The 25,692-nt window shown below is 53.0% G+C and overlaps 1 protein-coding gene across 2 annotated transcripts; it reads left to right on the plus strand.

The window, feature by feature from the left end:
- Positions 1-260: 260 nt before the first annotated feature.
- CRYBG2 (crystallin beta-gamma domain containing 2) lies at positions 261-24,974 on the plus strand. 2 transcript variants are annotated; one of them, XM_082397813.1, is made up of 20 exons: positions 261-1,184; positions 7,823-10,469; positions 10,882-10,929; positions 11,017-11,129; positions 11,300-11,429; positions 13,633-13,772; positions 14,597-14,723; positions 14,964-14,999; positions 15,352-15,488; positions 15,649-15,775; positions 16,055-16,194; positions 16,310-16,436; positions 16,702-16,734; positions 16,859-16,971; positions 19,799-19,928; positions 21,193-21,332; positions 21,711-21,834; positions 23,374-23,532; positions 24,538-24,697; positions 24,792-24,974. In XM_082397813.1, exons 1-20 carry the CDS (start codon positions 1,162-1,164, stop codon positions 24,878-24,880), a joined length of 4,743 nt encoding a protein of 1,580 aa, XP_082253939.1. In that variant the 5' UTR covers positions 261-1,161; the 3' UTR covers positions 24,881-24,974. The 2 variants fall into 2 exon arrangements, with proteins under 2 accessions (XP_082253939.1, XP_082253940.1); XM_082397814.1 differs by lacking the exon at positions 261-1,184 and having other exon boundaries at positions 7,404-10,469.
- Positions 24,975-25,692: the final 718 nt, after the last annotated feature.

The following is a 25,692-nucleotide window of genomic DNA, read 5'->3' on the forward strand; positions in this document are numbered from 1 at the left end:
GGGAGTTGGCTGCAGGCTCTCTGGAAGCCAGGAGCGGGCAGAGGCCATGGGCATTTGTGGCAGGCCTGCCCACAAAGCCCCTAATGCCCAGGGCAGCTGGTACCAAAGGGCTGGAGGCCAGAGGATTCCTGGGAAATCAGCAGTTGGCCTGAGAATCAGGAGGCCTCACTGTGTGACTTAAGTCATGTCAGTGTCCACTCTGGGCCTCACCTTCCTCACATGCAGAATGGGAAGGGGTGAGTTGAATGCTGAAGGGCCTTTCCAGAGCTCTGCCTCTTTGTCCAGATCTTGTGGCCTAAGAGGCAGTCTCTCCTTAAGGCAGCTCTGCTTGGTGTCAGAGCGCTGCTCAGCTTCTTCTGTGACAAGGAGGGCAGCCGGGGTGTCAGGGGTACCCAGAAGGCAGGGGAGCGATTCTGTCACCCGGTCTCTGCTTCTGCTTTCCCTCAGGCCCAAGCCCAGAGCCTCTCAGAGTTGGACCTTTGGGCAGGGAGCCGTGGCTCCTGGCTTTGGAAGCAACGACACAGCTCAGGGAGGTCTGCTGAGCCACGGGGGCGCCTACAGAGGCCAGCAGTGGGCAGCGCCTCTGACCTGGCCAACTATGCCTCTGTGGGGCCAGAGAGCCTGGCACTGGCGGTGACCTCAGCAGAGCCTGCTGGGACCAGGTGTCCGTCATGCCCACCACCAGCTCCTGGATGTTTGGAACAAGGATCTCCAGGCTGCACCTGCCTGCAACCCCCGTACACAGCCCCGGAGATTCCTCTGAGGCCTGAGCCACCCAGCAACCTGGAGGACGTGCGGCCCCGCCCAGCATCCTCCCCCAGGGCAGAGGGGGCAAAGGGCGAGCCTACCAGCGCAGGGCCAGCCCTGCCCGAGCCAGCCCAGACTCTACGTGAGTGTCCCTCTGCCAGGAGGACCCGCTACCACATCACCGTCACCCTGCAGGGGCGTGGGCAAGCACCTGGGGAGGAGACTGAGGAGCCCAAACCGGCCCGACCAGCTCCCCACCCCTGCGGCCCTGAGGAATCCAGGGGCTGGCAGGAGCCTCCCCAGGGCCCCCGCCCCATCACAGGGTGCCTGGTGGACCTGCCTCAAGAGCCCCGGCTGAGAGCCCCACCACATCAGGGGAGCACGGCCCAGCGGCAGCAGCTCCAGGCTGGCCAGATGCCTGGGTCCCCGCATAGATGGTGAGTAGACTTCGCCCCACGTGGGGCAACGCGGGGAGGGGAAACCGGCCTGTCTGCCCCCTCTTGGGTCTCTATCTTGTCTCTGGGCTTCTCCAACTCAAGGCCCATTCATTCAGTTCCCTGGGTGTGAGCTGACTCTGCCATCCCCTCCCCTTCCCAACTCTGCCCTCCTTTCCCTCCCCTCAGCCAAAGGCTACCTCCTGGGACCCAGTGCTTCCCTATTCCTCTGTCCGCCTGAGGAGGGGGATATCCTGTCATGGAGAGGATGAGGGAGGGATCACCTTATCCTCAGCAACACCCCCTCATTCCCTCGTTCTGTTCCGGAGACCACATTCCCAGCCTGAGAAGAGACTCTCAGCCAAAGTGCTGTATGTCCTGGGGCAAGTTGCTTAACTTCTCTGGGCCTTGAGTTGCCAAGTAGATTTGGTAGCTGGAGATGAGGAAGGAGGAGGTGGTTACAGGAAAATACTTTGAACTCTAGAGAGTTGGGCTGCTGAAATAGCAGGGATGATTTTTTAAATAAATTTATTTATTTATTTTTGGCTGTGTTGGGTCTTTGTTGCTGCTCGTGGGCTTTCTCTAGTTGTGGGGAGCGGGGGCTACTCTTTGTTGCGGTGCGCGGGCTTCTCATTGTCGTGGCTTCTCTTGTTGCAGAGCACTGGCTCTAGGAGCGCAGGCTTCAGTAGTTGTGGCACATGGGCTCAGTAGTTGTGGCTTGCAGGCTCTAGAGCTCAGGCTCAGTAGTTGTGGTGCACGGGCTTAGTTGCTCCGTGGCATGTGGGATCTTCCCGGGCCAGGGCTCGAACCCGTGTCCCTTGCATTGGCAGGCAGATTCTTAACCACTGCACCACCTGGGAAGCCCAGGGATGCTTATTAATAAAGCTTCAGTCGCAACAATAGTTACCCCACATGGTTCTGTGTTGGCGGCACTGAGGTTCCCAAGCCTCCGTTTTTAATTTGTGTTGAAATTACTCTCCTGAATCTGCCTGGTGGGCTCAGAGGTGGAAGGATGTGTCCCCTAAAACTCACTGAAGAGGGGATGAACATGGGATCTCTCTAGAACCACCGGGAAGGGCACTGGGCCTCAAACAGGGCTCTGAAAAGTTCCTAATGATGACGGTGGTGGCCGTCACTTATGGTTTGTTTTCTAAGCATAATTCTATTTAATCCTCACAACAGCCCCATGAAGTTGGACTAATCCTGCTCTCCACCTTTCCACCCCAATTACAATAGGGAAACTAAGGCTCAGAGAGGTTTCATCACCTGCTCAAAGTCAACCAGAAAGTGAAGGGGCCAGAATTTGAACCCGGGTACCTGTGTTCTAACTACTTCTCTCTCCTGCCTCTAACGGAGGCCTCGGTGGCCTTGTGCAAGCAATGGAGTGTTGAGTGTGGTTGCTGTGTGCACTGCAGAGCTTTCTGTAACCTCATGGAGGCAGACTTGGCAGTACTGTGTCAGCAGAGGCAGCATCAGGGATGACCAGGCCTCTGGGCAGGAGTCGGGGTAATGATTCTGTGATAAGGAAGAGGGACATGTGCGACCCAGACTGGCTCAGAGACCTGCTGCAGGGGGAGGGTGTGCCCCAGCTGGGGGAGAAGGGCTGCAGAGAGAGGGAGGGTGAGTGGGCGGGGCAGTCCTTGGAGAGGGGAAAGGAAGGAGCAGGAGGTTCATCTGGGGGACTTGGGCTCCATCTGCCACTCCCTGACTATTTTGGGCACAGGTGGATAATGACAGACTCGCAGGAGGTGAGGGCTCACTTAGAAAGGAAGGAAGCGGACCTCCAGGGGTGTCATCCTTCTCCGTTCCCTTTCTGAGGGAGGGTTCTCTGGGCCAGGATTAGCAACTATCGGGGGTGGGGAGGCGCAACGCAACTGGGTCTGGAAATGTAAGATGTGTATGCATCCAAGTGTGTGCATCTGTTCAAATAAGGGTGAATTTCAAGGGGAGGAGGGCTGGGGGCTGTGAATTGACTGTGTGTGTGTGTGTGTGTGTGTGTGTGCTGTGAATGTGTGTGCATGTGTCACTGTGTTTGTGTGTTTCTGTGTGTGTGTCTGTGTGACTTGTGTGTCTGCTGTGTCCCTGTGTGTATATCCCCGAGTGTCTGTGACTGACTCTGTGTTTGTGTGTCTGACTGTGTACGTTGGGGTAAGTATCTATGTGTGTTTTTGTGCCTGTGTGACTCTGTGCGTCTGTGCCGTGTGTGTCTGTGTGTGATGCAGCACAAGCTTGTACGCCTGTGGGCTGGTTTGACCTAGTTTGTGGGTGACTCACAGGTAAGCGGGGAGAATCCAGGACGTGTCGTGTTAGACGAGGCTCTTTCCCACACTCCCCCCGCCCCCTCCTCAGCCTCTCCCTTTCCCAGCCCCACACACCTGATTTGGAAGCCACAGGTTAACCTGTGACAAATCCACCTATGGTCCGGGGCCCTGAAGAAGAGAGGGCTCTGGAAATGGGCATTTCTGCTGGCCTGGAAGAGGCATCCTGGGTCATTGGGGTGTGTCTTCAGAGGAAGGACAATATGGGGGAGGGCTATAGGCAGGCAGATTCCTGCATAGTTTGAAGAACATTCTAGCCATCACAACTATTCAGGGATGGGACAGGTCAGCTGTCAAATTTCGACCTCCCTGTCGCTAGAGGTATGCAAGCAGAAACAAATGATCACATGCTTGTGGAATGACTATCAAGGGTGTTGTCCAGGGGTTGGGTTGAGAGAAGCATAGAATCATAAGTCACTGTGACCTATGATCTGATTACCAATGGCTTCCTCTGAAGCTGATCTGATTACCAATGGCTTCCTCTGAACCTGCTCTCCTGTTGCTTTGCCTATGGAGGCTTTCCAAATGTGGTTCCTGTTTTTTATGTCTAGTTCTTTGACTTCTGTACTCCTAGGATACCACCTCCAAGAGAAAATTGGCTTTGGATGAACCTAACCAGGGCCTAGCACATCACGTGACACGATTAGCGCTGAATGAATGAATAAATGACTTAGAACCCAGGCTTTGACCCTTACTATCTGCCATCACGGACAGGGAATCTCAGCGAATGGTAGTTGTTATTGTTATTCAGAAATGGAGATGAGACTTGGGACAGGGGCTCATCAAGGGGTGATGCTCCACGTGCGGGGGAGTCTCAGCAGGGAGGACAGCGGAGAGGGTCAGGCCTCAGGGAAGGGCTGCAGTCCAGGGCCTCAGGTGTCTGAGTGTGTTGCTCTCAGGAATTCTGGCCCGGGGAAAGGATTGGGCATCCATCTCAGCCCCTCACCTCCCCCATATACAAGGCTTTTCTGGGGCCACTCAGACCCCGTCCTGGGCCAGGCCACATGCTGTCACAGCCACCAGTGGTCCCCGAGTCAGGTCAGGCTTCCCTGGGCCTCATCCCCATTCATCTCTGCCCCTCATAAAACCTGAGTCACTGCTGGGGCCACAAGACAGGGCCAAAGTTCTGGGTTCTACCAGCCTCTCAGGAGGGAGGAAAATAGAGAGGGAGGAGGGAAGTTGGGGGCATGGGTCCATTTCCGGCCTTAACTGCCCTTATAATGGTCTGGGGGCTGCCTCACAGAGAGGAGGAGCTGAAGACAGGCTGGTACTGAGGCTGATGCGGAACAAGCTGACCTTTTGGGTCCTTGAGGCCTGAGAATAGGATTGCCCTGCTCAGTGCAGCCTGGAAGTCGGAGTAGTTGACTGGCCCCTCCCCCTCTAGGACTGTGTGGCCTCCTTTAAAAGTAAACCCCCAAACCACAGAGTCTTAGTTTACCAGATACATCAGGGAATTTGATTTGGTGGTTAAGCACTTAGGGTTGGGTTCAACTCTTGCCTCTGCTACTGTGTGACTCTGGGCAAGTTTCCTAACCTCTCTGAGCCTTTCCCCCCTCATGTGCAAAGTGGGAATGTTTGTTTATAATTTTTTAAATTATTTATTTATTTGGCTGCGCTGGGTCTTAGTTGTGGCACGTGGGATCTTTTAGTTGCAGCATGCGAACTCTTAGTTGCGGCATGCACGTGGGATCTTGTTCCCTGACCAGGGATCGAATCCAGGCCCCTGGAATTGGGAGCACAGAGTCTTAACCACCAGACCACCAGGGAAGTCCCTTGTTTATAACTTATAAATAATTTATTCTGTTTTTTAAAATTGAAGTGTAGTTAATTAATAACAATTTATAATTGTTAGTTTCTGGTGTACAGCAAAGTGATTCAGTTATATGTATCTTCAGATTATTTTCCACTATAGGTTATTACAAGATATTGAATATAGTTCCCTTTGCTATACAGTAAATCTTTGTTGCTTACCTATTTTTTTTTTTTTTGCTTATCTATTTTATATATAGTAGTTTGTATCTGTTAATCCCATACTCCTAATTTATCCCCTCCCCTTCCCCTTTGGTAACCATAAGTTTGTTTTCGATGTATGTGAGTCTCTTTCTGTTTTGCATATAGATTCATTTGTATTATTTTTTATTTTTTAATTAATTAATTAATTATTTATTTATTTATGGCTGCATTGGGCCTTTGTTGCTGTGCGCAGGCTTTCTCTACTTGTGGCGAGCAGGGGCTACTCTCCGTTGCGGTGCATGGGCTTCTCATTGCAGTGGCTTCTCTTGTTGCGGAGCACAGGCTCTAGGCGCGTGGGCTTCTGTAGTTGTGGCACGTGGGCTCAGTAGTTGTGGCACACGGGCTTATTTGCTCCGCGGCATGTTGGATCTTCCCAGGCCAGGGCATGAACCTGTGTCCCCTGCATTGGCAGGCGGATTCTTAACCCCTGTGCCACCAGGGAAGCCCCTGTATTATTTTTTAGATTCCATATTCAAGTGATATCATATAATGTTTGTCTTTCTCTGTCTGATTTACTTCACTAAGTATAATACTCCCTAGGTCCATCCATGTTGCTGCAAATGGCAATATTTCATTCTTTTTTTACGGTTGAGTAATATTCCATTGTATTTACATACCACATCTTCTTAAGCCAGTCGTCTGTTGATGGGCAACTGGGTTGCTTCCATGTCTTGGCTATTGTTAAGAGTGCTGCTATGGGGCCCCCCTGGTGGCACAGTGGTTGAGAATCTGCCTGCCAATGCAGGGGACACGGGTTCGAGCCCTGGTCTGGGAGGATCCCACATGCCGCAGAGCAGCTGGGCCCGTGAGCCACAACTACTGAGCCTGCGCGTCTGGAGCCTGTGCTCCGCAACAAGAGAGGCCGCGATAGTGAGAGGCCCGTGCACCGTGATGAAGAGTGGCCCCCGCTTGCCACAACTAGAGAAAGCCCTCGCACAGAAACAAAGACCCAACACAGCCATAAAAATAAATAAATAAATAAATAAATTTAAAAGTAAAATCACAGGTTTAAAAAATGGCAACTGTTTAAAAAAAAAAAACTAAAAAAAAAAAATAGAGTGCTGCTATGAGCATTGGGGTAAATGTATCTTTTTGAATTAGAGTTTTCGTCTTTTCTGAATATATACCCAGGTGTGGGATTGCTGGATCATATGGTAGCTCTATTTTTAGTTTTTTAAGAAACCTCCATACTGTTTTCCATAGTGAATAATTTGTTCTTTATGAGGAAGCTTATGAGCCAGCGTTTTAGTTTATAAAGTGAGTTTTTTTCTTTTAACATCTATTTCTTTTTTAAAAATTTTAATTGGGGTATAGTTGCTTTACAATGTTGTGATAGTTTCTGCTGTACAACGAAGTGAATAAGCTATATGTATACATATATCCCCTCCTTCTTAGACCTCCCTGCCTACCATCCCACCCATCTAGGTCACCACAGAGCACTGAGCTGAGCTCCCTGTGCTATACAGCAGTTTCCCACTAGCTATCTATTTTACACTTGGCAGTGTATATATGTCAATCCTAATCTCCCAATTCATCCCATTTCCCCTCCCCCCCTCCCCCGTGTCCACACGTCCGTTCTCTACGTCTGTGTCTCTATTCTTGCCCTGCAAATAGGTTCATCTGTACCATTTTTCTAGATTCCACATATATGCGTTAATATACGATATTTGTTTTTCTCATAAAGTGAGTTTTTATTCTTTCTCTCTTACTGGATGCTGACAATAATCCTGTGAAGCACATACTCTTGTTATTCCAGTTTTGTGGCTGAGGGCCCTGAAACTTGCTGGGGAGAAGTGGCTGCCCAAGGTCATCCTGCTAGTGAGTGACAGGGCCAGGGGGAATCCAGCTTTGCTGGAAGCCAAAGCTGTCTTTCCTTACCTTCCTTTATAGTGATCAGAAACACGGTCAGAACATCACTTGCCTAATTCTCAGTTTTCCAGTTTTCTAGTTTTCAGCTCCTGGAGGACTAGCCCCAGGGCTCCTTGGGCAGAGTCTCAGCCCCATCCACAGATCAGTGGGTCAGACCCATATGCCTTTCTGCTCTCTCCCTTCTCTCTCCTTCTAGGCTTAGGCCTTAGCTTCACTCCTTGAAGGACCCTGGCATAGGAGAACACCTGAAAGTAGGGAGAGGGGTGGGAGATCTGAGAGTATCGTGCCCGGTTTACAGATGAAGAAACAAAGGCCCCAAAGCTCAAATAATTTGCCTGAGGTTACTCAGCCTGACCTTGGCAGGGGGAGTGATTCTGCACTGCAGAGAGCTACCCTGACCACCCCCGACCCTGTCTCTCCTCTTCCCGGCACCCTCTGCAGTGAGCTGGACCACAGTGAGCCAAGGACACCTCAGGATCCGTTGCTGGGGCCCAACACGGACAAGGCCAGTGGGCCCCCAGCTCGGGCCAAGGCCCGAGTGGTGAGCACCTCACTGACATGGGGGCAGTGGCCCCCTGCCCAGGAAGAGAGCAAACACCGTTTTCACAAGGTGTCCCTGGTATCAGGGGCACGGCTAGAAGTCCCCCAGGAGGAGATGTCTGAGAATGGCCACCGTCGGGAGGAAGTCAACGGCTTTGCTGCACGGGAAGAAGAGACTATGAATCACCAGGGTCCCGGGGACGGGGCTGGCTCCAAAAGCTTCCAGAGCCATGGGCCCATCTTTTCCAAAAAGTACACACTGCCCCCCAAGGAGAAAAGGCAAGTGGGAAGGCCAAAGGAGGCTGTGGACCAGGGTGATGGCAGTCCCCAGGACCCCAGGACTGAGCCACCGAGCCCAGAAGCCACGGCCAAGACTGAGTGTTTGGCGCCGGTGCACGGGCCCCATGAGCCCAGGCCCAACCCAGGTGTGAGTCTCACCAGCAGGAGCTCCCGGAGCCTCGAGGAACAGCGGGTGACATGCGCTGTGCGGACTACCATGGTGGTGGGAGGGCACGTGGACCGACAGGTGAACAGCTCTGTGACGAACTCCGTGGGGCTAACGCTCCCGGGCAAGGCCCCGCCCAGGGGCCGCAATGCCGCCCGCGTGGTGCAGGCAGTGGTGGTGAGCCCCCGAGCCGAGGACTCACCCAGCCGCAGCCAGGCCCTGGAGCTGCTAAGTAGCCTTGTGCCTGCTGGGCGGAGCCCACCTGCCAGCCAGCTTCCCAGGCCCCTGGCTGCTGTGACAAGGAGTCCAGGTCTGGGCAGCACAGAGGGTGCAGCCCCGGGGCAGCTGCCTGAGACGGGGACAGCAGAGCCAGAGGACAGATCTGTCCTGGCTCCCGTAGGCTTCCGGGACTATGCCCACCCGCCTCAGAACCAGGATGTCCCTGCAACCCACCTGGACCGAGACCAGGACAAAGCCCCAGATGCCAGGATCCATGAGGTCCCAAGAGTGCAGAGAAAATCCAGCCCCACCCAGCTCCCTCTCCAGACCTCTCAGGGCCACACACCAGTACCCTCCTCTCCCAGACTCCAGACCCAAACCCCCTCCCTGGGCCTAGGTCACCCCCCAGAGCAGCCTGAAGTACCTACTCATGCTAGGGCCCAGCTGACTCTCAAGCCCAGGGGACCCCAGGCCTGGCCCTCCGTCAAAACGGAAGGGCATCCAGATCCCCCTGCTGCCACCAGCCTGCCCACGGTGAGGACTGAGGCTGTTAGAGTCCCCGGACAATCTCTCGCTCCATCCTCTACAAGAAGGAAGGCTGTCACCAGCCCAGGAGGTCTTTCTGCTCCATCCTCCCCAAGGAATAAGGTTGTTCAGGACTCTGAAAATGTCCCTATCTTCTCCCTTACCCAGAAAGAGGTAGTGCAGAGCCCTGGGGTTCCTGCTGACTCAACCCCCGCCCAGAAAGAGGTAGTACAGGGTCCTAGTGCTCCTGCTGCCTCATCCCCTAAAGCAACCAAGGTTGCCCAGGCCCCAGAAGGCAGCCCTAGCACCCAAAAAGAGGTTGTCCAGAGTACTGAAGGCAGCCTTGCCCCTCCTCTCACCAAGGAGGAGGCTAGTCAAGGCCTGACAGCTCCTGCTGTCCCATCCCCCAAACAGGAAAGGGAGGTTCAGGACTCTGAGGAGAGCCCCATCTCATCTCCTACCCAAAAAGAGGTTGTCCAGGGCCCTGGTGCTTCTACTGTCCCATATTCTACCCAGAAAGTAGTTGTCCAGGGCCCTACTGCTCTCATTGCCCCCTCCTCCTCAGGGGGCAAGGTATCCCTCAGCCCAGGAGGCCCCCCTGCCCCAAGGCTGATGGGAGCAGAGGCCAGCCTGGAGTCCCAGCTTGTCCCTGACTCCGCCGAGGGCAAGACGTTCCCAGAGCCATCAAGGGAGGAGGAGGAGGTGGCCCTGACTGCTGACCTGGAGATTTTCCTGGATACCCTGCGGAGTATGGAGCCCCCCGAGATCCTCCGCACTCACCGGCTGCCACGAGCCCCCCGCTCCTCCTACCTGGCCATATACGCCACGCTGCCCGCCATCGAGGAGGACCAGCCTGGGCCATGGGTGCTGGAACCCAGCCCCCAGGGGGTGCCCGCACTGGAAGAAAATGAAGAGGAAAAGGGAGAGGAGGAGGAGGACGAGGAAGAACCACAGAACCCCTACCTGAGCGACAGTGAAAAGCTCCAGCTCAGGCAGGAGAAAGCCAGGCCCAGCCCCTCCTGCGACTCCCACCCTGCCCGACCCCCCCAGGTCTCTTGCTCTCTTCTGGAGATGATGAAGAAGCACACAGCAGGTGCCAAGGGCGCCCACCCAGAAGTCGGGCCAGAGCGGCAGGCAGGCAGCCGGCCCACTTCCCGTCTTGGATGCAGCCTTCTCTTTGGGGGTCTGGTGCCTGCCCTCAAGGAGGCCCCCACTTTGGAACCACTGGGCACAAAACCATCCGCTCTACCGCCCCACGGGGCACCAGGGCTCAAGAAGGTGCCAGAACAGCTGCCCCTGCTCTACGGGGAAAGGCCACCTCCAGAGAAGCCCGCACGTGCCCAGCCCCCGGAGGGGTGGGTAAGTGAGGCCTTGGGTGGGCAACGGAGGGGGCCTGGCCTCATCTGGGCCAGGGTTTGGGTGGTGTGAGGACCATGATACTGGGGGACAGAGTCTCCAGGGGCCAGGGGCGTGGGTCTGAGGTCTAGTTCAGTGTGACCACATTTCTCTGGGCCTCCGTCTCCCTATCCAAACAGCAGATTTGCACTGTGGATTCCAAAGGGCTTGATATCTTGGAAGCTGGGGAAGGGGACAGCTTCCAGGGACAGAGTGATGAAGGCACCTGGGGGTTGGGAGCAAGTGTAGCATCCTTTGTAGGCCAGCTCTTTGGGGGTGGAGGCCCATAGGGAGGATGTGGGGTTCCTGGAATGGCAGGTTGGGGGAGACAGTAAGGAGGCAACCCCATAAGATCTATCACCGCTCTCCATTCCAGAGCTCAGCATTGAAGACCCAGGGCAAACTGAACACCAGGCCTGGAAAGGTAGGGGGTGGGGGACAAATGGGTGGGGCAGCAGGAGGTGGGGGACCTGGGGACAGGGCCTGAGGACCCCCTCTGTGCCTTCTCCAGATGATCCTCTTCTCGGAGCCTGGCTGCCAAGGCAGCAGCAGGGAGGTTTGGGAAGACACTGCTGATGCTTCAGGCTGGGCCCGCGTGGCTTCCATACGGGTGGTACGAGGCTGGTGAGTGCGGAGTTCCTGGCGGGGTCCTGTGTGTGAACCTGGGGGATGTGAGGGCAGTGGGAAGTGCCCAGTGAGAAGTGCCTGGCAGAAACCCCCTCAGCTACCCAGAGACCCTGTCTTGTGGGTACATCGTTTCCCCACTCAGTGACCCTAGGTCTCTGTGCCCGCAGCTGGGTGCTGTACGAAGAGCCGGCGTTCCGGGGCCAGAAGCTGGTCCTGCCTGAAGGAGATGTGGAACTTGGAGCTCTGGGGCCAGCATGGAGTACCCAAGGCATTGGCTCCCTGAGGAGGGTTGTGCGGGTGAGTGGCTGGGTGTGGGGGACCAGATTTTGCCCCATCTACCCTAAGCCCCAGGCCCTGAGGAGGGAGACAGCCTCAGGTACCTAGAGTTGGAATTTCTGGGAGAGATCATATGGGATCGGAGCCTGGAGACGACTTATCATGGTCTCACCTGTAAAGTCCCAACCTCGGAGCCAGTGGGGAAGAAAAGGATTCTGGGTGTGCTCAGCCTGGCTTGGGGAGGCAGGGGCTAGGCAGAGGCCAAGCTCCAGTAGCTCCAGCTAGTGCTGGAGAAGGATTCAGTTAGAGCAACAGAAGCGGGTAGGGGTGGCTGTGAGCGCTCACCTCCCCACCCCGGGCCCAGGCTTTCAGGCCCACGGCCAGAGCCAAGGTGCCATGGATGTGTGTTGATTCACGTGCTCACAGATGCTCTTTCATGTCAGCTGTGTGCCCGGCACCACGCCAGGCAATGAGTAGGTTGGGAGATCTGCTCTCTGCCCTGTAGGACTCATGGTCAAGCTAGGGCATGAGGGCTGGGTTTGAAGCAGGAAAGCCATATAAACAGATTAGAGATTTAGAAACATCCTTCTGGTTGCCAGGAGGAGAAAAGACAGGGATTCTGGAGACAGGAAGACCAGGAAGGGCTGTGATTTCCAGCCGAGGGGAACCTCTGAATTTTGAGGGAGGGGTATGTGGTTTGAAAAGGCATAGTCTTATTATAGTTTCACATCTGTAAAGTGGGGAAAAATAATACTGTTTTCATAACACAAATTTACAAACTGCTAAATTTAAGCTTGACAAAGCCGTCTTGGCCGCTAGGGAGACCCAGATGAGAAAGCAAAGATCTAAAACCAGGGCCTAGCCAATGTTTTGGGTTTTTTTTTTTTTAATTTGTTTTTTGTTGTTGTTGTTTTTAATGGAAGGACAAATAACCCTGAGTCCAGAGCTGTTGAAATCCTCCCGGTAAGAGAGGATGAGACTCTTAATTAGGGCAGTGGCCCAGCCACGCAAAGGAGGGGACAAGAATTTTCAAAGCCTCTCCAGAAACACACAAATATTTGTGGACAATTTATTGTGGGCTTCTCACAATAAATTCATCTTCACGTGGGAGGTAATGAGGTACAAGAGAAAAACAAGGGCTTTGAAGTCCAGTGGACCTGGGTTCCTTTGATTCATTCAGCACTGACTGGGTGCCTAGTGTGTATCAGGCACCTGGGATGTGCCGGGTTGCAACAGTGAACAAAAACTGCAGTGCTCTGTTCTTGGTCTTGCTACTTACAGGCTGTGTGCCCTGGGGCGGCCCACTTAACTTCACTGAGCCTCACTTTCCTAGTCTGCGAATGGCGTAATAACTCTCGTTGGGAAGACCAAATGAGAAGGGGTAGGACAGGCCCTTATATATATGCCTTGCACCCAGTAGGTGCTTCATAAACAATTGATGAAGGAGTGAATGAAAATGGCCCTAGTGAGGAAGAAACACCCAGAATGCAGAGAGGACCTGCAGCTTCCTGGGATAACGAGGCCAGTCCGGACAGGCATAGAGATTTGTATACAGTCTGGAATTGTATACAAAAGAAGGGTCAAAGTGAGACCTCAGGAAGTGGCTGTCTATCCCGCCCATCCCTCCACCAGGCTGGAAATGAGGCTCCCAGAGGCAAGGCAAAGGGCATGGCACTTGGCAGGCTCCTACTGGGAATTTTGGTCTCAGGTCCCAAAGGGCCAGTGTGGGACCAGTGAGGGCTTTGGTCTCAGGCTTGTCTGGCTGACCTTGCAGAGAACACCCTAGTCATTTCTGGCTTCTGGGGAGAAGTCCCCGGGAGCCCCACCTGGACAGACTTGGGGAAGAAGGTGTGGGTGGGGGTGGTCTCTGAGGGCTGTTTTTTTTTTTTTTTTTTTTTTTTTTTATTTATTTTTGGCTGTTTTGGGTCTTCGTTTCTGTGCAAGGGCTTTCTCCAGTTGCGGTGAGTGGGGGCCACTCTTCCTCGCGGTGCGCGGGCCTCTCACCGTCGCGGCCTCTCCCGTTGTGGAGCACAGGCTCCAGATGCACAGGCTCAGTAGTTGTGGCTCACGGGCTTAGTTGCTCCGCGGCATGTGGGATCTTCCCAGACCAGGGCTCGAACCCGTGTCCCCTGCATTAGCAGGCAGATTCTTAACCACTGCGTCACCAGGGAAGCCCCAGGGCTATTGTTTTATACTTCATTTTTCCACCCCTTTCCTTCCGTAGGACTACATTACCCCAGAGATCAGCCTGTACTCTGAGGAGGGCCTCAATGGGGAGCAAGTGAAGCTAACCAAGGCCTTGGAGGACCCCCAGGGCCTGGAGAGGCCTCTGCAGGTGGCATCTGCCACTGTCTCCGCAGGACTGTGAGTCTGGGCTGTTCTGGAAACCCTACATTTAACATTCAGTGTGCTGGGTGCTGGGGACACAGAGGTGGCAGGACATGGTTCCTGCCCTCAAGACGTGCTCAGTCTACTGGTGGGGCCAGGCAAGCAAGCAGACAGTGGCAATCCAGAGTTCCAGGATGGAGAGACACAGGGCTGTGGGAGTACAGAACAGCACCAAACCAGCCTGAGGTCAGAGAAGCCTTCCTGGAGGAGGAGACTCCTCAGCTGGGATGAGTCGGCCCCAGAAGAATCTAAGCTCCATGAGGGCAGGGACTTTGTATGTTTTGTTCACTACTGTATCTCTGACGCCTGAAGCAGGGCCTGGCATGGGGTAGATGCCCCTAAATATTTGTTAATTGAATGAATGGGGAAGAGAGTATACTAGCACCTGCAAAGGCCCAGAAGTGAGAGACTGACTTTGAAAGTTCACTCTGGCCAAAGAAAGCAGCAAGTGGGGAGATGTGAGGTCCAGGAGGAAGGCAGGGGGACAGGACAAAAGGCCTCTTTGTGCAGCTGGGCTGTATTGTGAGGCTAATGGGGAATTACCAGGGGTTTTTAAGCAGGTCCAGCTGCTGGAAAGAACTCTCAGCCGCTGTGTGCAATTAGAGAGGGCCAGGTCAGAGAAGGGGAGATCAATGGAGTGGCTGCTGCAGGAAATTATGGGGGCCTGAAATGTCCTCCAGAGTCCCCTTGATGGGGGCCTCTCCCCCAAAACTTCTTTCCCCCCTCTACCCCTTCCACCCCATCCACTAATCTGTGTTCCCGGGAGTCTGGGGTGCAGCTGCCTCTCTGCCTCCCCTCAGGTGGCTTCTATACCCCAAGCCCTTCTTTGAAGACACTCCCTGCATCCTGGAGCCTGGAGAGTACCCCACCCCAGAGGCCTGGGGTGCATCAGACCCCAGTGTGGGCTCCCTGAAGCCCATGAGATTGGTAAGGAGCAGGTGGTCCCAAGCAGCCTTGTCCTGTAGTCTGGGTGAAGAGGCAGGGCCTGGGACCTCCTACTGGGAATGGGATTGGAGGAGAGGGAGGATTAGTCCAAGGGTTGGGGGAGAGGGAGGAGATGGGGTTGGCCATTTTTAGGGGCCCCAGGAACAAGTAAACCCTAGGTCACCAGCCCCATCTGTCTTCCCGCACCTCTGGGCTGGTGTCTCAGCTCTGTCTCCTCTGCAGGGCTGCCCAAGAGTGGAGAAGCCAGGGGAGCCCAAGGTAAGCATCTGGGCCTCAGGGTCAAAGAGGACCTTTGGGTGGGGTGTTTGTATGTGTGTGGCTATCACGGCCTGGACTAGAAGGTGGGAGAGGTGGGAGCTGGGGGCTAGAGGCTGGGCTGGGGAGGGTCGGGGTGGAAACCCGATGGGCTAACTGGGAACTGGCTTTTGATGTGTAAGGACCAGGTCAGAGGTCAGAGAAGACAGGAGTTAGGTAAGGGCTTGGGGCTCAGTGAGGGAATGGGAGGGCTTAGCTCTGGGTTGATGCTGGATAGAGTCATCCTGGGGTGGCTGGGTGGGTCTGGGTCCAGATCACTCCCCACCAACCTCACACAGCCCCTCTCCCCCCGCAGGCTGTAGTGTATGAGGCCCCAGGCTTTCAGGGCCAGAGCTGGGAAGTGAGCCGAGACATCTACAACCTGCAGCAGCCAGAGGACAGCCAGAGCCCCAGCTTGGCCTCTGTGGGGTCCCTGCAAGTTCTTGGGGGCTGGTGAGGACTCAGGACCCTTCCTTCTCCCTCATCCTCCCCAGTAGCCTCTACCCTCCAGGATGGGAAGTGACCTGGTCTGCCTAGGGGTGGGGGCAGCTCTCTTACACATCCATGGGCTTCCTGTGACTGAGTCTGTTTGTCTGCCTCCCCCTTCCCCCAGCTGGGTGGGCTACGAGAAGGAGGGTTTCCGGGGTCACCAGTATCTGCTGGAGGAGGGAGAATACGCTGATTGGTCACATTGGGGAGGCTATAACAAGGCGCTGACCTCCCTGAGAGTCATCCGGACGGTAAGCAAGAGCAACTGGGACATCCCTCTGCCTCTGGCCGCAGCCATACTTACCCCAGCACAATTTGTTGAGGGAAGAATTTGCGCCTCCTCTCCCTGTTCTCTAGAGCACCTGGAAGTGTTCCATGAGGTCTAGCCTCTCTCCCTCTTGCTGCCTTTCCCCAGCCCACACTGATCACCTCACCGCAAAGTCCCTTGGTGGACTGCGTCCTTGGGGTCTGGGCACTCCCAGGGGTTTCCATCGGTGGGCGGGAGAAACCTGACTGTCCCTGGGGCCCAGGACTTCGGGGACCCGGCGGTGGTGCTGTTTGAGGCCATGGACTTTGAGGGGCATGGCGTGGAGGTGAGCAAGGCATTGCCGGACGTGGAGCTGGCGGGACACGGCCCCCGAACGCAGGCCATCCACGTGCTCAGCGGCGTGTGAGTGACCGAAGCTCCGGGAGCTGGGCCGGTCGGGGGCGGGGGGGGGGGGCGGTGGTGTTCCAGGAGAGGCACTGGCTCCTCCATGCTAACCCGCGCCCCGCCCTTCCTGCAGGTGGGTGGCCTATCAGGAGGTGGGCTTCTCCGGGGAGCAGTACGTGCTGGAGAAGGGCGTGTACCGCAACTGCGAGGACTGGGGCTCGAGCAACAGCGCCCTCGCCTCTCTGCAGCCGGTCCTGCAGGTGTGTGCCCGCCGCAGGAGCGGGGCCTCTCAGAGGGGAGGGGCTTGGCGTCCCCCCGCAGGGGGGCGGGACTGGAACAACCAGGCTTGGAGCGCCTGGGGGCGGGGCTTCCTGGAAGGGGCGGGGCCTTCTGGAAGGGGCGAGGCTAATACGGACCAGGAGGGTGAGGGACCTGCGAAAAGGGTCGGGAATATTGAAACCAGAGGAACTGAGGCTGGGGGCTAGCACGCTCCTTAAATCTCGAAACTTCGGTCCCTCCCTTCAGGTCGGGGCGCACAATCTGCACTTTGTCTCAAAGGTAAGGAGCTGGTGGGGGCCTATGTCTCCTCTTCGCTCATTTTTCAAATCTCTCCCCCACTTACCCATTCTCTCTGTCCCACTCACCCTCCTTCACTCTCATCTCTTCCCGTCTGTGCCGCCAGATTCAGCTTTTCTCCGGTCCGGACTTCCTGGGCGACCACATCTCCTTTGAGGATGACCAGACCTCTCTTCCCCCCTCTTTCCAGCCCCAGTCTTGCCGGGTCCACGGCGGCAGGTGAGGAAGTGGGGAAGGGGAGACGGGGGCGGGGGTCACCTGCTCAGAAGCGCTTAGCTCAGCTTGGAAATCGAGGCTGTAATTAGAGGTCTTTGTTTCAAATGATTTCCTTCCTTTGGCTTCCTTGAGATTAGCTATTCTATCCCGAATCATTAAATCTTAAAGCAAACAAAGCAAGATAAAGTTTTAGTAGAAAATGTAAAAACTGTAGACAGTATAGTGTAAATTAACAATAATTTATTATTACCTAATACCCAGTCCATGTTCGAATTCCTCCCGTTATCTCAAAAAATGCCTTTGTGAAATTGGTTTGTTTTTCTCAGGATCCAGACAAGGTCCACACATTGCATGTGGTCCATTTGATCTATAATGTATAACAGTACCTTTCTCTTCTTTTTATTTTATACGATTTATTCGTTTAAAGAACCCAATAATTTGCCCTGTAAGTTTCCCATCTTCTGTATTTAGCTGATTGCTTCCTGGTGGTGTTTTAATTTTGTTCCTCTGTGCCCCATACTTCCTGTAAACTGGTAGTTAGATCTAGAGGCTTGATGAGATCCAGGGTGTTTTGTTTTGTTTTGCCGGCAAGAAGACTATTAGAGGTAGTATGTGTACTTCCCACTGCATCACATCAGGAGGCACATGTCTAGCTGTCCCATTTTTAATGATATTAAGATCCCTACATTATAAGATTCCTCGTTGACCTTTCACCTAAAGATTTTTAGCATCCATTGATGATGATTGCCTAGACCCATTATTTCTTTAGAGGTTACAAAATGATTTTCTAAGTTTTGTTATTCCCTATACATATATTGGCTGGAATACTTCTATAAAGAAGAACTTTCCCTTTTCAACTATTTGTTTACCTGAAATAGTTTATACAAAAAAGGCAGTTTGATCTTTTCCCAAGAATCAGTGTTTGCCCCCTTTCTATCAATTTTCAGAATAATTTCTGAATTGGTGCCCTAGCAACCTCCAGAGCTGACCAATGAAGATTTTTTAAAGTATTGTTATGAACTCATGGGTTTTTTATGTATATGAAATGCTCCAGTCCCTTGGAGTCACTATTCTTTTGTGTACTCAAATTGTTTCTTCTTGGCAAATGGGAGCACCTCCAAATTGCTTCCTGGGTATTTTTTATATGACCCCAATAGTTTTTTTTTTATAACTTCCTTGTTTTTCTGGTACAGTAAGAGGTTCCAGGATCATTTTGTACATTTTTTGCCTCAAACCGGGAATCATTTCCCAAAGAATCCTGATTGCTTTTAATGCATAATGCTCTTTGGAGATCAAAATCTGCACGCTAGGTGTTTCAAAATTATAATACTGATATTACTACTAACAGTAAAAACCAGTGAATGCTGTTTCAGGTCTCTCTGTTGTTCTTTTTGTCCTCAGAACATTCACCTACATCCCATTAGGTATGTACAGTTCAAACTATTGTGTTTTTAAGACATTTGAAATAATACTTCTTTCTGTGCAGTTATGCCACCAACCTGATATACAGTTAGGTTCATTTATTTTGTTTATTTTAATTTTTATGAATACTTCTCATTTTTACTTAATTCTGTTTCCTAATTACATAAAATATTTGTAGTGTTCCTGTCTTAGTCAGCTTGAGCTACTATAACAAAATACCATACATTGGGTGGCTTAAACAACAGGAATTTATTTTCTCAGAGATCTGGAGGCTGGAAGTCCAAGATCAAGGTGTTGGTTGATTTGGTTCCCTGGTGAGGGCTCTCTTCCTGGCTGGCAGATGGCTGCCTTCTTGCTGTGTCCTCACATGGCTGAGAAAGAGAGCTCTTCCTCTTCCTATAAGGACACTAATCCCATCATGGAGGCTCTAACCTTTTGACCTCATCTAAACCTAATTACCTCCCAAAGACCATCACATTGGAGGTTAGGACTTCAACATTGGAATTCTGGGGAGATACAAACATTCAGTCCATAATATTTCCAAAGTCAAGACTTAAAAAATCAATAGCTTTCATCTCTGTCCCTGCTACCTTTTCCACTCCCTCCCCCTATAGGTAATCTTTGTGTGTGTGTGTGTGTGTGTGTGTGTGTGTGTGTGTTAGTTTATTCATCCATTGTTTCTTTTTGAAGATATAAGCAAATATGCGCTCATAAATTTACATATAATTATAGAAACCAAATATGTTTTGTTTTCCTCCTCCATTTTCTTACACAAAAAAAGCATACTACAACCTGGTAAATATACTAAAGACCACTGAATTGTACACTTTAAAAGAGTGAATTTTATGGTTTGTGAATTATATCTCAATTTTTTTAAAAGGAAGCATACTGTAAACACTGTTATGCACCTTGATTTTTTTACTTAACAGTTTGTATCACTTTATATCCCTTTAAGAGCTCCTCCTCATTCTTTTTGACTGCTATGTTACACTCCAGATTCTTAGTTTATTCAACCAATCCCCAACTGATGGACATTTGGCTGCTCCCACTCTGCCACTGCAAACAGTGTGTAATCAATAGCCTTATGTATGTGTCATTTCATGTTTTTGAAGGATGTCCTTGGGATAGATTCTGAGAAATGGGATTGCTGAGTAATTGTGCATGGAGTTTTGTTTGATGTTGCCAAATTTCCCCCGAAGGGCAGTATGATTTCATTCAGTCCTTTCTTAAGTCTGACCTTCGTCCCTGCTGCTGCAATGCCCGTTTATCCTTGGCCTCCCCCGGACCAGGGGATCCCCATCAAGTCTGCATCCACTCTGCTGTATCTCAGGGGGACCTGGGCAGGCCAAGGAGAGGGTGGGCTCAAATATCTACTCACATCCCCCCACTCTTCCCCTTCCTTCCCCAGCTGGATCCTGTTTGATGAGAAGAACTTTGAGGGTGAGCAGCACATTCTCTCTGAGGGCGAGTTCCCCACTCTCACAGCCATGGGCTGCCTGGCCTCCACGGTCCTGGGCTCTCTCCGGAAGGTGCCCCTGGTAAGTGCCCCGCTCCGGTTCCAGGCACCCCTGAGGCAGGGGTTGCTGCTGGGGGAGCCCACACACAGAGCCTCTTCTCACTGCTGAGTGGGCTTTGGGGCTTAAACCCAGTCTTCAGAACCACCCCAGGTCCCCTCGACCCCAGGGCTTCAAAGCCAGGTCAGCTTACTAGGGATTTATTGAGCCCCTGCTGAGATAGGTCCTGGAACCCTGCAATATATCAGACATAGCCCTGCCTTCAAGGAACCCAGAAAGATTACAGCTCAGAGTGCTGTGTCCTGAAACTGAGGTGGGACAGGGCCAGGAGGGGCTAGCACTCAGGGGTGGGGGCAGGGGCGACCGATGAGGTGGTGATTCTGGGCAGGGAGGAGTGGAATGGCAAGATGGCTTTGCTGCGTGGGGGGAACGGTGGGCGGGAGGAAGGCAGTGGGGCTGCTGCTGCCATGATCCAGGACAAATGATGATGTCCTGGACTAGGAAGATGTGGAGAGGAGTGGCGTGGGCTGATGAAGGACCTGGAGTCTGTAGGACTTGGTTGTGGGCTGGGTGGCCAGTGGCAGCAGCACAAGCAGAACAGCTGGTGTTTTCTGTACTGCTCTGGGCAGTGTTTAAAAGGCTTCCCATGCACTAAGGCATTTAATCCTCACCACAACCCTATGAGCCATGTAACTATTATCTTCTACCTTTTTCCGACGTGAAAACTGAGGCACAGAGAGGTCGCGTGACTTGCTTCAGGTCACACAGCTGGTAATAGACAGAGCCAGGTTCCATACAACTACATGCTGGGCTCTGAAGACAAACAGCCTGGTTCGGAAGCCTGGCCCTAGGGCCTTGAGCGAGTGATTTACCTTCTCCAGCCTCAGTTTCCCTCTAAGTGGGGATAATAATAGCATCTGCTTATAGGGCTGTTGAGAAGTTATAATGAGATCAGGTAAAGCACTTAGCACAGAACCTGGCGTGTAGTAAGCCCTGAATACATGAGAACTGCTATAATGACCAATATTATTCTTGTCACTCATCTTAGAAGTGCCATTTACTGGGGAGGAGGTTTGAGGGGCAATGGGGGTTCCATCTGGCACATGCTGCATCTGAGAATCTGGGGGACACCCAGCTGGCAGTGTCCAGGAGTCAGGGGCCCTGTGGGGTGGAGCTCAGGAGGGAAGAGAGCCTGAAATACCATTCTGGGAGTCAGGGTGTCTGGAACTAGAGGGGCTGAGTCGGGGGCTCTCGTGGCCTCACCCCTTCTCCGTGCCCCCGGCCGCAGCACTTTTCAGAGCCATCCATTTTCCTGTATGGCCTGGAGTGCTTCGAGGGGAAGGAGATCAAGCTCGGTGGGGAGCTGCGGAGCCTGCAAGCTGAGGGCTTCAACAACCACGTGCTGTCCTTGCGGATCAAGGGGGGCGTGTGAGTGTGCCGCGGGGCTGCGGGGGCTGTAAGGGAGGGAGGGAGGGGGCCTCCAGGTCTTCCCCCCACTTCTACTGCACTCCCCTCCACGCCAGGAGGGAGAGGGGGGAAGTGCAGGCTGAGAAGGGTCACTGGCCCTCAGGGCTTGGACCCCAGCCCGAGGTGCTCTCCAGGACCCTCCCCTGCCCTGCAAATCCCAGAGCTCCCTCCCAGCCTCCCTCTCTACCCCCTCCCGGGACCTGAACCCCAGGCAGAGGAGTCCAGGCGTGAGAGAGGAGGAGGTAGAGAATGTTCTGACGGCTGCTCCTCCTCTTCTACCTGCCTGTCTGTCTGTCTGTCTGTCTTCCTCGCTGTGTCTGTGGCACTTGCTGGGCCCAGCTGGGTGCTGTGCCAGCACAGCGACTTCCGGGGCCGCCAGTGGCTGGTGGGCAGCTGCGAGATCACCAGCTGGCTGACGTACAGTGGGACCCAGAGGGTGGGCTCCCTCTACCCCATCAAGCAGGTAGGTAGCATGTCGGGTTGAGCACGTCTGGGCCAGTCTGTCTGGCTGTTTGTCTGTCTGTGCGTTTCCCATGTTTCCCAAACTCAGCCTTTGTATACTTTTGTCACAATTTTTGTCACACCATCATTCCTTTTGAACCATTGTCTCCTTAATATTTTCCTCTAAACCAACTCACTTTTTTTTTTTTTTTACTTTATCCTATCCTAAGGAGTAATGTCCATAAGATCATGGGTTTGATGTGTATGTATGATTTTTCCTTAATAGACATTGTGATAAATTCATTACCATTAAATTTTTAACAATAAGGCTTATCCACATAAGCCTGAAAATTATCTCATGTACACCCACCAGTGGTAAGCACACCTCACTTTGAAACACTGTGTCTGTACTTGTGTTTCCATATGTCTGTGAGTGCATGTCTGGACACGTGTCTCATTTATGTGCATGTGCACTTATGTGGAGGCATGGCCACAGAGGGGGTGTGTGTGTGAGTGTGTGTGTGTGTGCGCGCATGCCCATCTGAGGGCGTTTCTGTGTCTGTGATGTCACTTGTATCAATGTGTCCTCTGGAGGTGATCTGTGGGGGAATGTTTGTCATCCCCTCACCCTGTACATCTGTGAGAGTATATTTATGACTGCACATGCCTGTACTTGTGACACCGTTGAAAGTGTGTGTCTTTGTGTGAGGAAACTTGTGTGGTCCCTATTTCAGACTCTTATAACATCATTGCTAGAAGGAATCTTGGAGATAATCTCCAACCTTCACATTTTACAGATGGGGAAATAAAGGCCCAGAGAAGTGGACAAGAATTTGCTCTGCAATCTTCACAAGTATTTTACCTCCATGGGCCTCAGTTTCCTCATCTTTAAAATGGGGGTGCTATGTATGATAGGGTTGTTTAGAGGATTGAAGATGATAATGATGTAAAGCCCTTAGAACAGTGCTTGAATGGTTAGGCACTCAACAAATGTTAGCCGTGATTATTATTATTACTATTATTACTGTCACCATCATCCGAGATCCCCAGGTGATTTGTGGCCGAGCCAGGTCTGATGTCTGACAGCCCAGTGTCCGCCCTGCTGTGGTACCTCTTCAGCATGGGTAGTGTGTGCATTTCTCTCTGTAAGTGTATGTGCACATCTGTATTCCCATACACATCCAAACTTTTGGCAAACATAAGTGCCTGGCGTGGAGTCGGCTGGGGGGGCAAATAGTGTGAGTGTACATGTCGACGTGTATCCATGTGTTTGTGCCTGCGGCACTCCTGTACAACCATGTGGATCTTGGGTGTATCTGCCAGTGTTTCTGTGTGTATCTCTACAGACATGGAACTGTGTGCGTGTGCACTACGTATGTGCCCCTGGCATATGTGTGAGAAAGAAGGGGTGACTTAGAAGCAGGGTTGAGGATGGTTTGGGGCAGGAGGGAGAGCTTGGGAGCTTGGGATACTGGAGGGTCCAGAGTTGAGGGCATTGGGGGCCCAAGTGGGAGCATCCCTGCCCAGAGACCCCTGACTCTCAGCTCCCCCAACTCACCAGCGCCGGGCTTATTTCCACCTCTGGAATGCGGCACTGGGGGGATTCCTGGCAGTGCCGGACCACGTGGAGGACATGAAGGCGGGCCGCGTGGTGGTCTCTGAGCCCCAAGCTGGAGGCAGCTGTATCTGGTACTACGAGGACGGGCTGCTGAAGAACCAGGTACCAGTTTAGGGACTGGGACAGGGTCACCAGGGCCCCAGACCCTCACAAGCCTACCTTTGGGAGTCCCAGCCTGTTCCCAGTCAGGAACAGGACCCAGCCTTGGGCCAGAGAAACAGAGAGATACACAGACACCAGGACCTGGGTGGAGGTGGAGAATGCAGGCTGTGTACCCCTGGGCACTTCGGGCTCTTCTCTGGGTCTGTCTCCCGTCTGCAAAACAAGAGCGTTGAACCAGATGCTTCTAAGGGACCACTCAGCTCTGATATCCTGTGACAGATTTGGATCCTATTAATAATGATAGATCCACTCCACAAACATTTCCTGAGCACCTGCTATGTGCCAGGCCCTGTTCTAGGTGCTGGGAATATAACAGTGAGAAGACAGAAACAACTCCTGCCCTCCTGAAGCTTGCATCCTAGTGGGGAGAGAAAGAAACAAATGAGTAAAATATCTTAGTACCTTAGGTGTTGAAAAGTGCAATAGAGGAAAAATACATTAAGAAAGGAAAATAGGAAGTATCAGTAGCTCTGACAAGGGGAGCCCTTCCCGAGAAGGTAGCATTGGAGGGAGGCACCTTGCAGGTTTCTTCACGTGAATGCCTCATGTAATCCCTAGAGGGCACTAGGGGGCAAGTCCTATTATACTTCCCATTTTATAGGTGAGGAAACGAGAGCACAGAGAAGTTAAGTAACTGGCTGAAAGTCACATAGCCAGTAAGTATGTGGAAGCTTGTCTGCTGCTAAAGCCTGTGCTTCAGGAGTCAGTCATGGAAGGCTTCCCGGAGGAGTGCATATTTTTCCAGCCCTTTTATGGTTTCTCACATTGAACCCTCACAACAGCCATCCCCAAGGAAACCAGAGCTACTGGTTTAGGATTAGGAGATTTGCCCAGAGTCACAGTCCGTAACAGCCAGGATTCAAAGCTGGGTGTGTCAATGGTGTCTTGGGTTTGGTGGAGTCTCTGTGGGGAGGGCCAGTGCCTGACGACCTCCTGGGGCCTCAGGTGGCCCCCACCATGAGCCTGCAGGTGATTGGCACCCCCAGCACAGGCTCCAAGGTAGTGCTGTGGGCTGAGAGCCGCCTGCCCCGCCAGACGTGGAGCATCAACGAATCAGGCCACATCTGCAGCCAGATGTTTGAAGGCCGGATCCTAGATGTGAAGGGTAAGTTGGGCATGTGTGTGGGAGAAGGGCCCTGCAGGCAGCAGAGTCCCCAGCTCTCTCTGACCATCTCCCCATCTCTTACCCCCTCCCCCAGGTGGCCAGGGCTACGACCGGGACCACGCGGTGCTGTGGGAGCTGGCCAAGGACAGGGCGTCCCAGGTCTGGACTGTCCATGTGCTTTGAACCTCCCCCCCACCCCCCAGCCCTGGAAGCTCTCCCTGGGATGAAATGTTTTTATAGGTTTTTTTTGTTGTAACATAAACTGTTTTATAATATGCTCCCAGGTATCCTCATCTCTGTGCACCTTGATATTTGGGGGTGGGAGTGAGGATTTGTTCACCTGCCTTCTTACTAGCCTGCACTCAGGTGGGCTTCTTCCCTCCCAGCTCCAGTTCTGGGGCCCAGGTAAGGCCTCCGTCTGCCACCAGAGGGAATACTGGGAGCAGGCTAACCGCTGAGCGTGGTCTTGTGTGCAGTCACCCCAGATGATGTGCTCTCAGATCCTGCTCTGAGCCAGGTTTGGCACTGGGCTACGGGGACACAAATATGAACCAAGCCCCTTGGTCCCTGCCCTCAAGCAACTCACAGTCCAGTGGAGGATCCCCCTGGGAAGGGTGATACACTTGGTGACTGGGTAAGAATGGAAGTGGAGGGATGCACAGGGGAGGAACCTAAACCATTTAGGGGCACAGGGCAGGGAACACTGCTCGGAGGAGGGAACCCTCAGCTGAGATGTGGAGGATGAGAAGGAGTCAGCCAGGCTAGAGGGTGGCACAGGGATGCAGACAAGTCCAGGGGCGGAAACTTGGAAGTGCAGTGCGGTGGGGACTCAGTGGGCGGGATGGGAAAGGCAAGTGGGAGCCACACCTCAAAGGGCATTGCCCACCCGGCTCCTCTCACTTTCCCCTAACTCTGGTCTCAAGTCCTAAAGGTTTGGCCCCCAAGAAGCCAGAACAGGGGGTCTTGGTCCCTAACCCAGCTCAGAGAGGGCAGGA

Source organism: Balaenoptera borealis (assembly GCF_965194805.1).
Source record: "Balaenoptera borealis genome assembly, chromosome: 1".
NCBI lineage: Eukaryota > Metazoa > Chordata > Mammalia > Artiodactyla > Balaenopteridae > Balaenoptera > Balaenoptera borealis.

Bases quoted from the DNA above. Each gene is read 5' to 3' on its own strand.
- CRYBG2 (XM_082397814.1), top strand. From the start codon at position 7,680: ATGAAGAAACAAAGGCCCCAAAGCTCAAATAATTTGCCTGAGGTTACT. The intron at 10,930-11,016 runs GTAGGGGGTGGG...TGCCTTCTCCAG, and splicing joins TGAACACCAGGCCTGGAAAG to ATGATCCTCTTCTCGGAGCC. The intron at 15,000-15,351 runs GTAAGCATCTGG...CTCCCCCCGCAG, and splicing joins AGAAGCCAGGGGAGCCCAAG to GCTGTAGTGTATGAGGCCCC.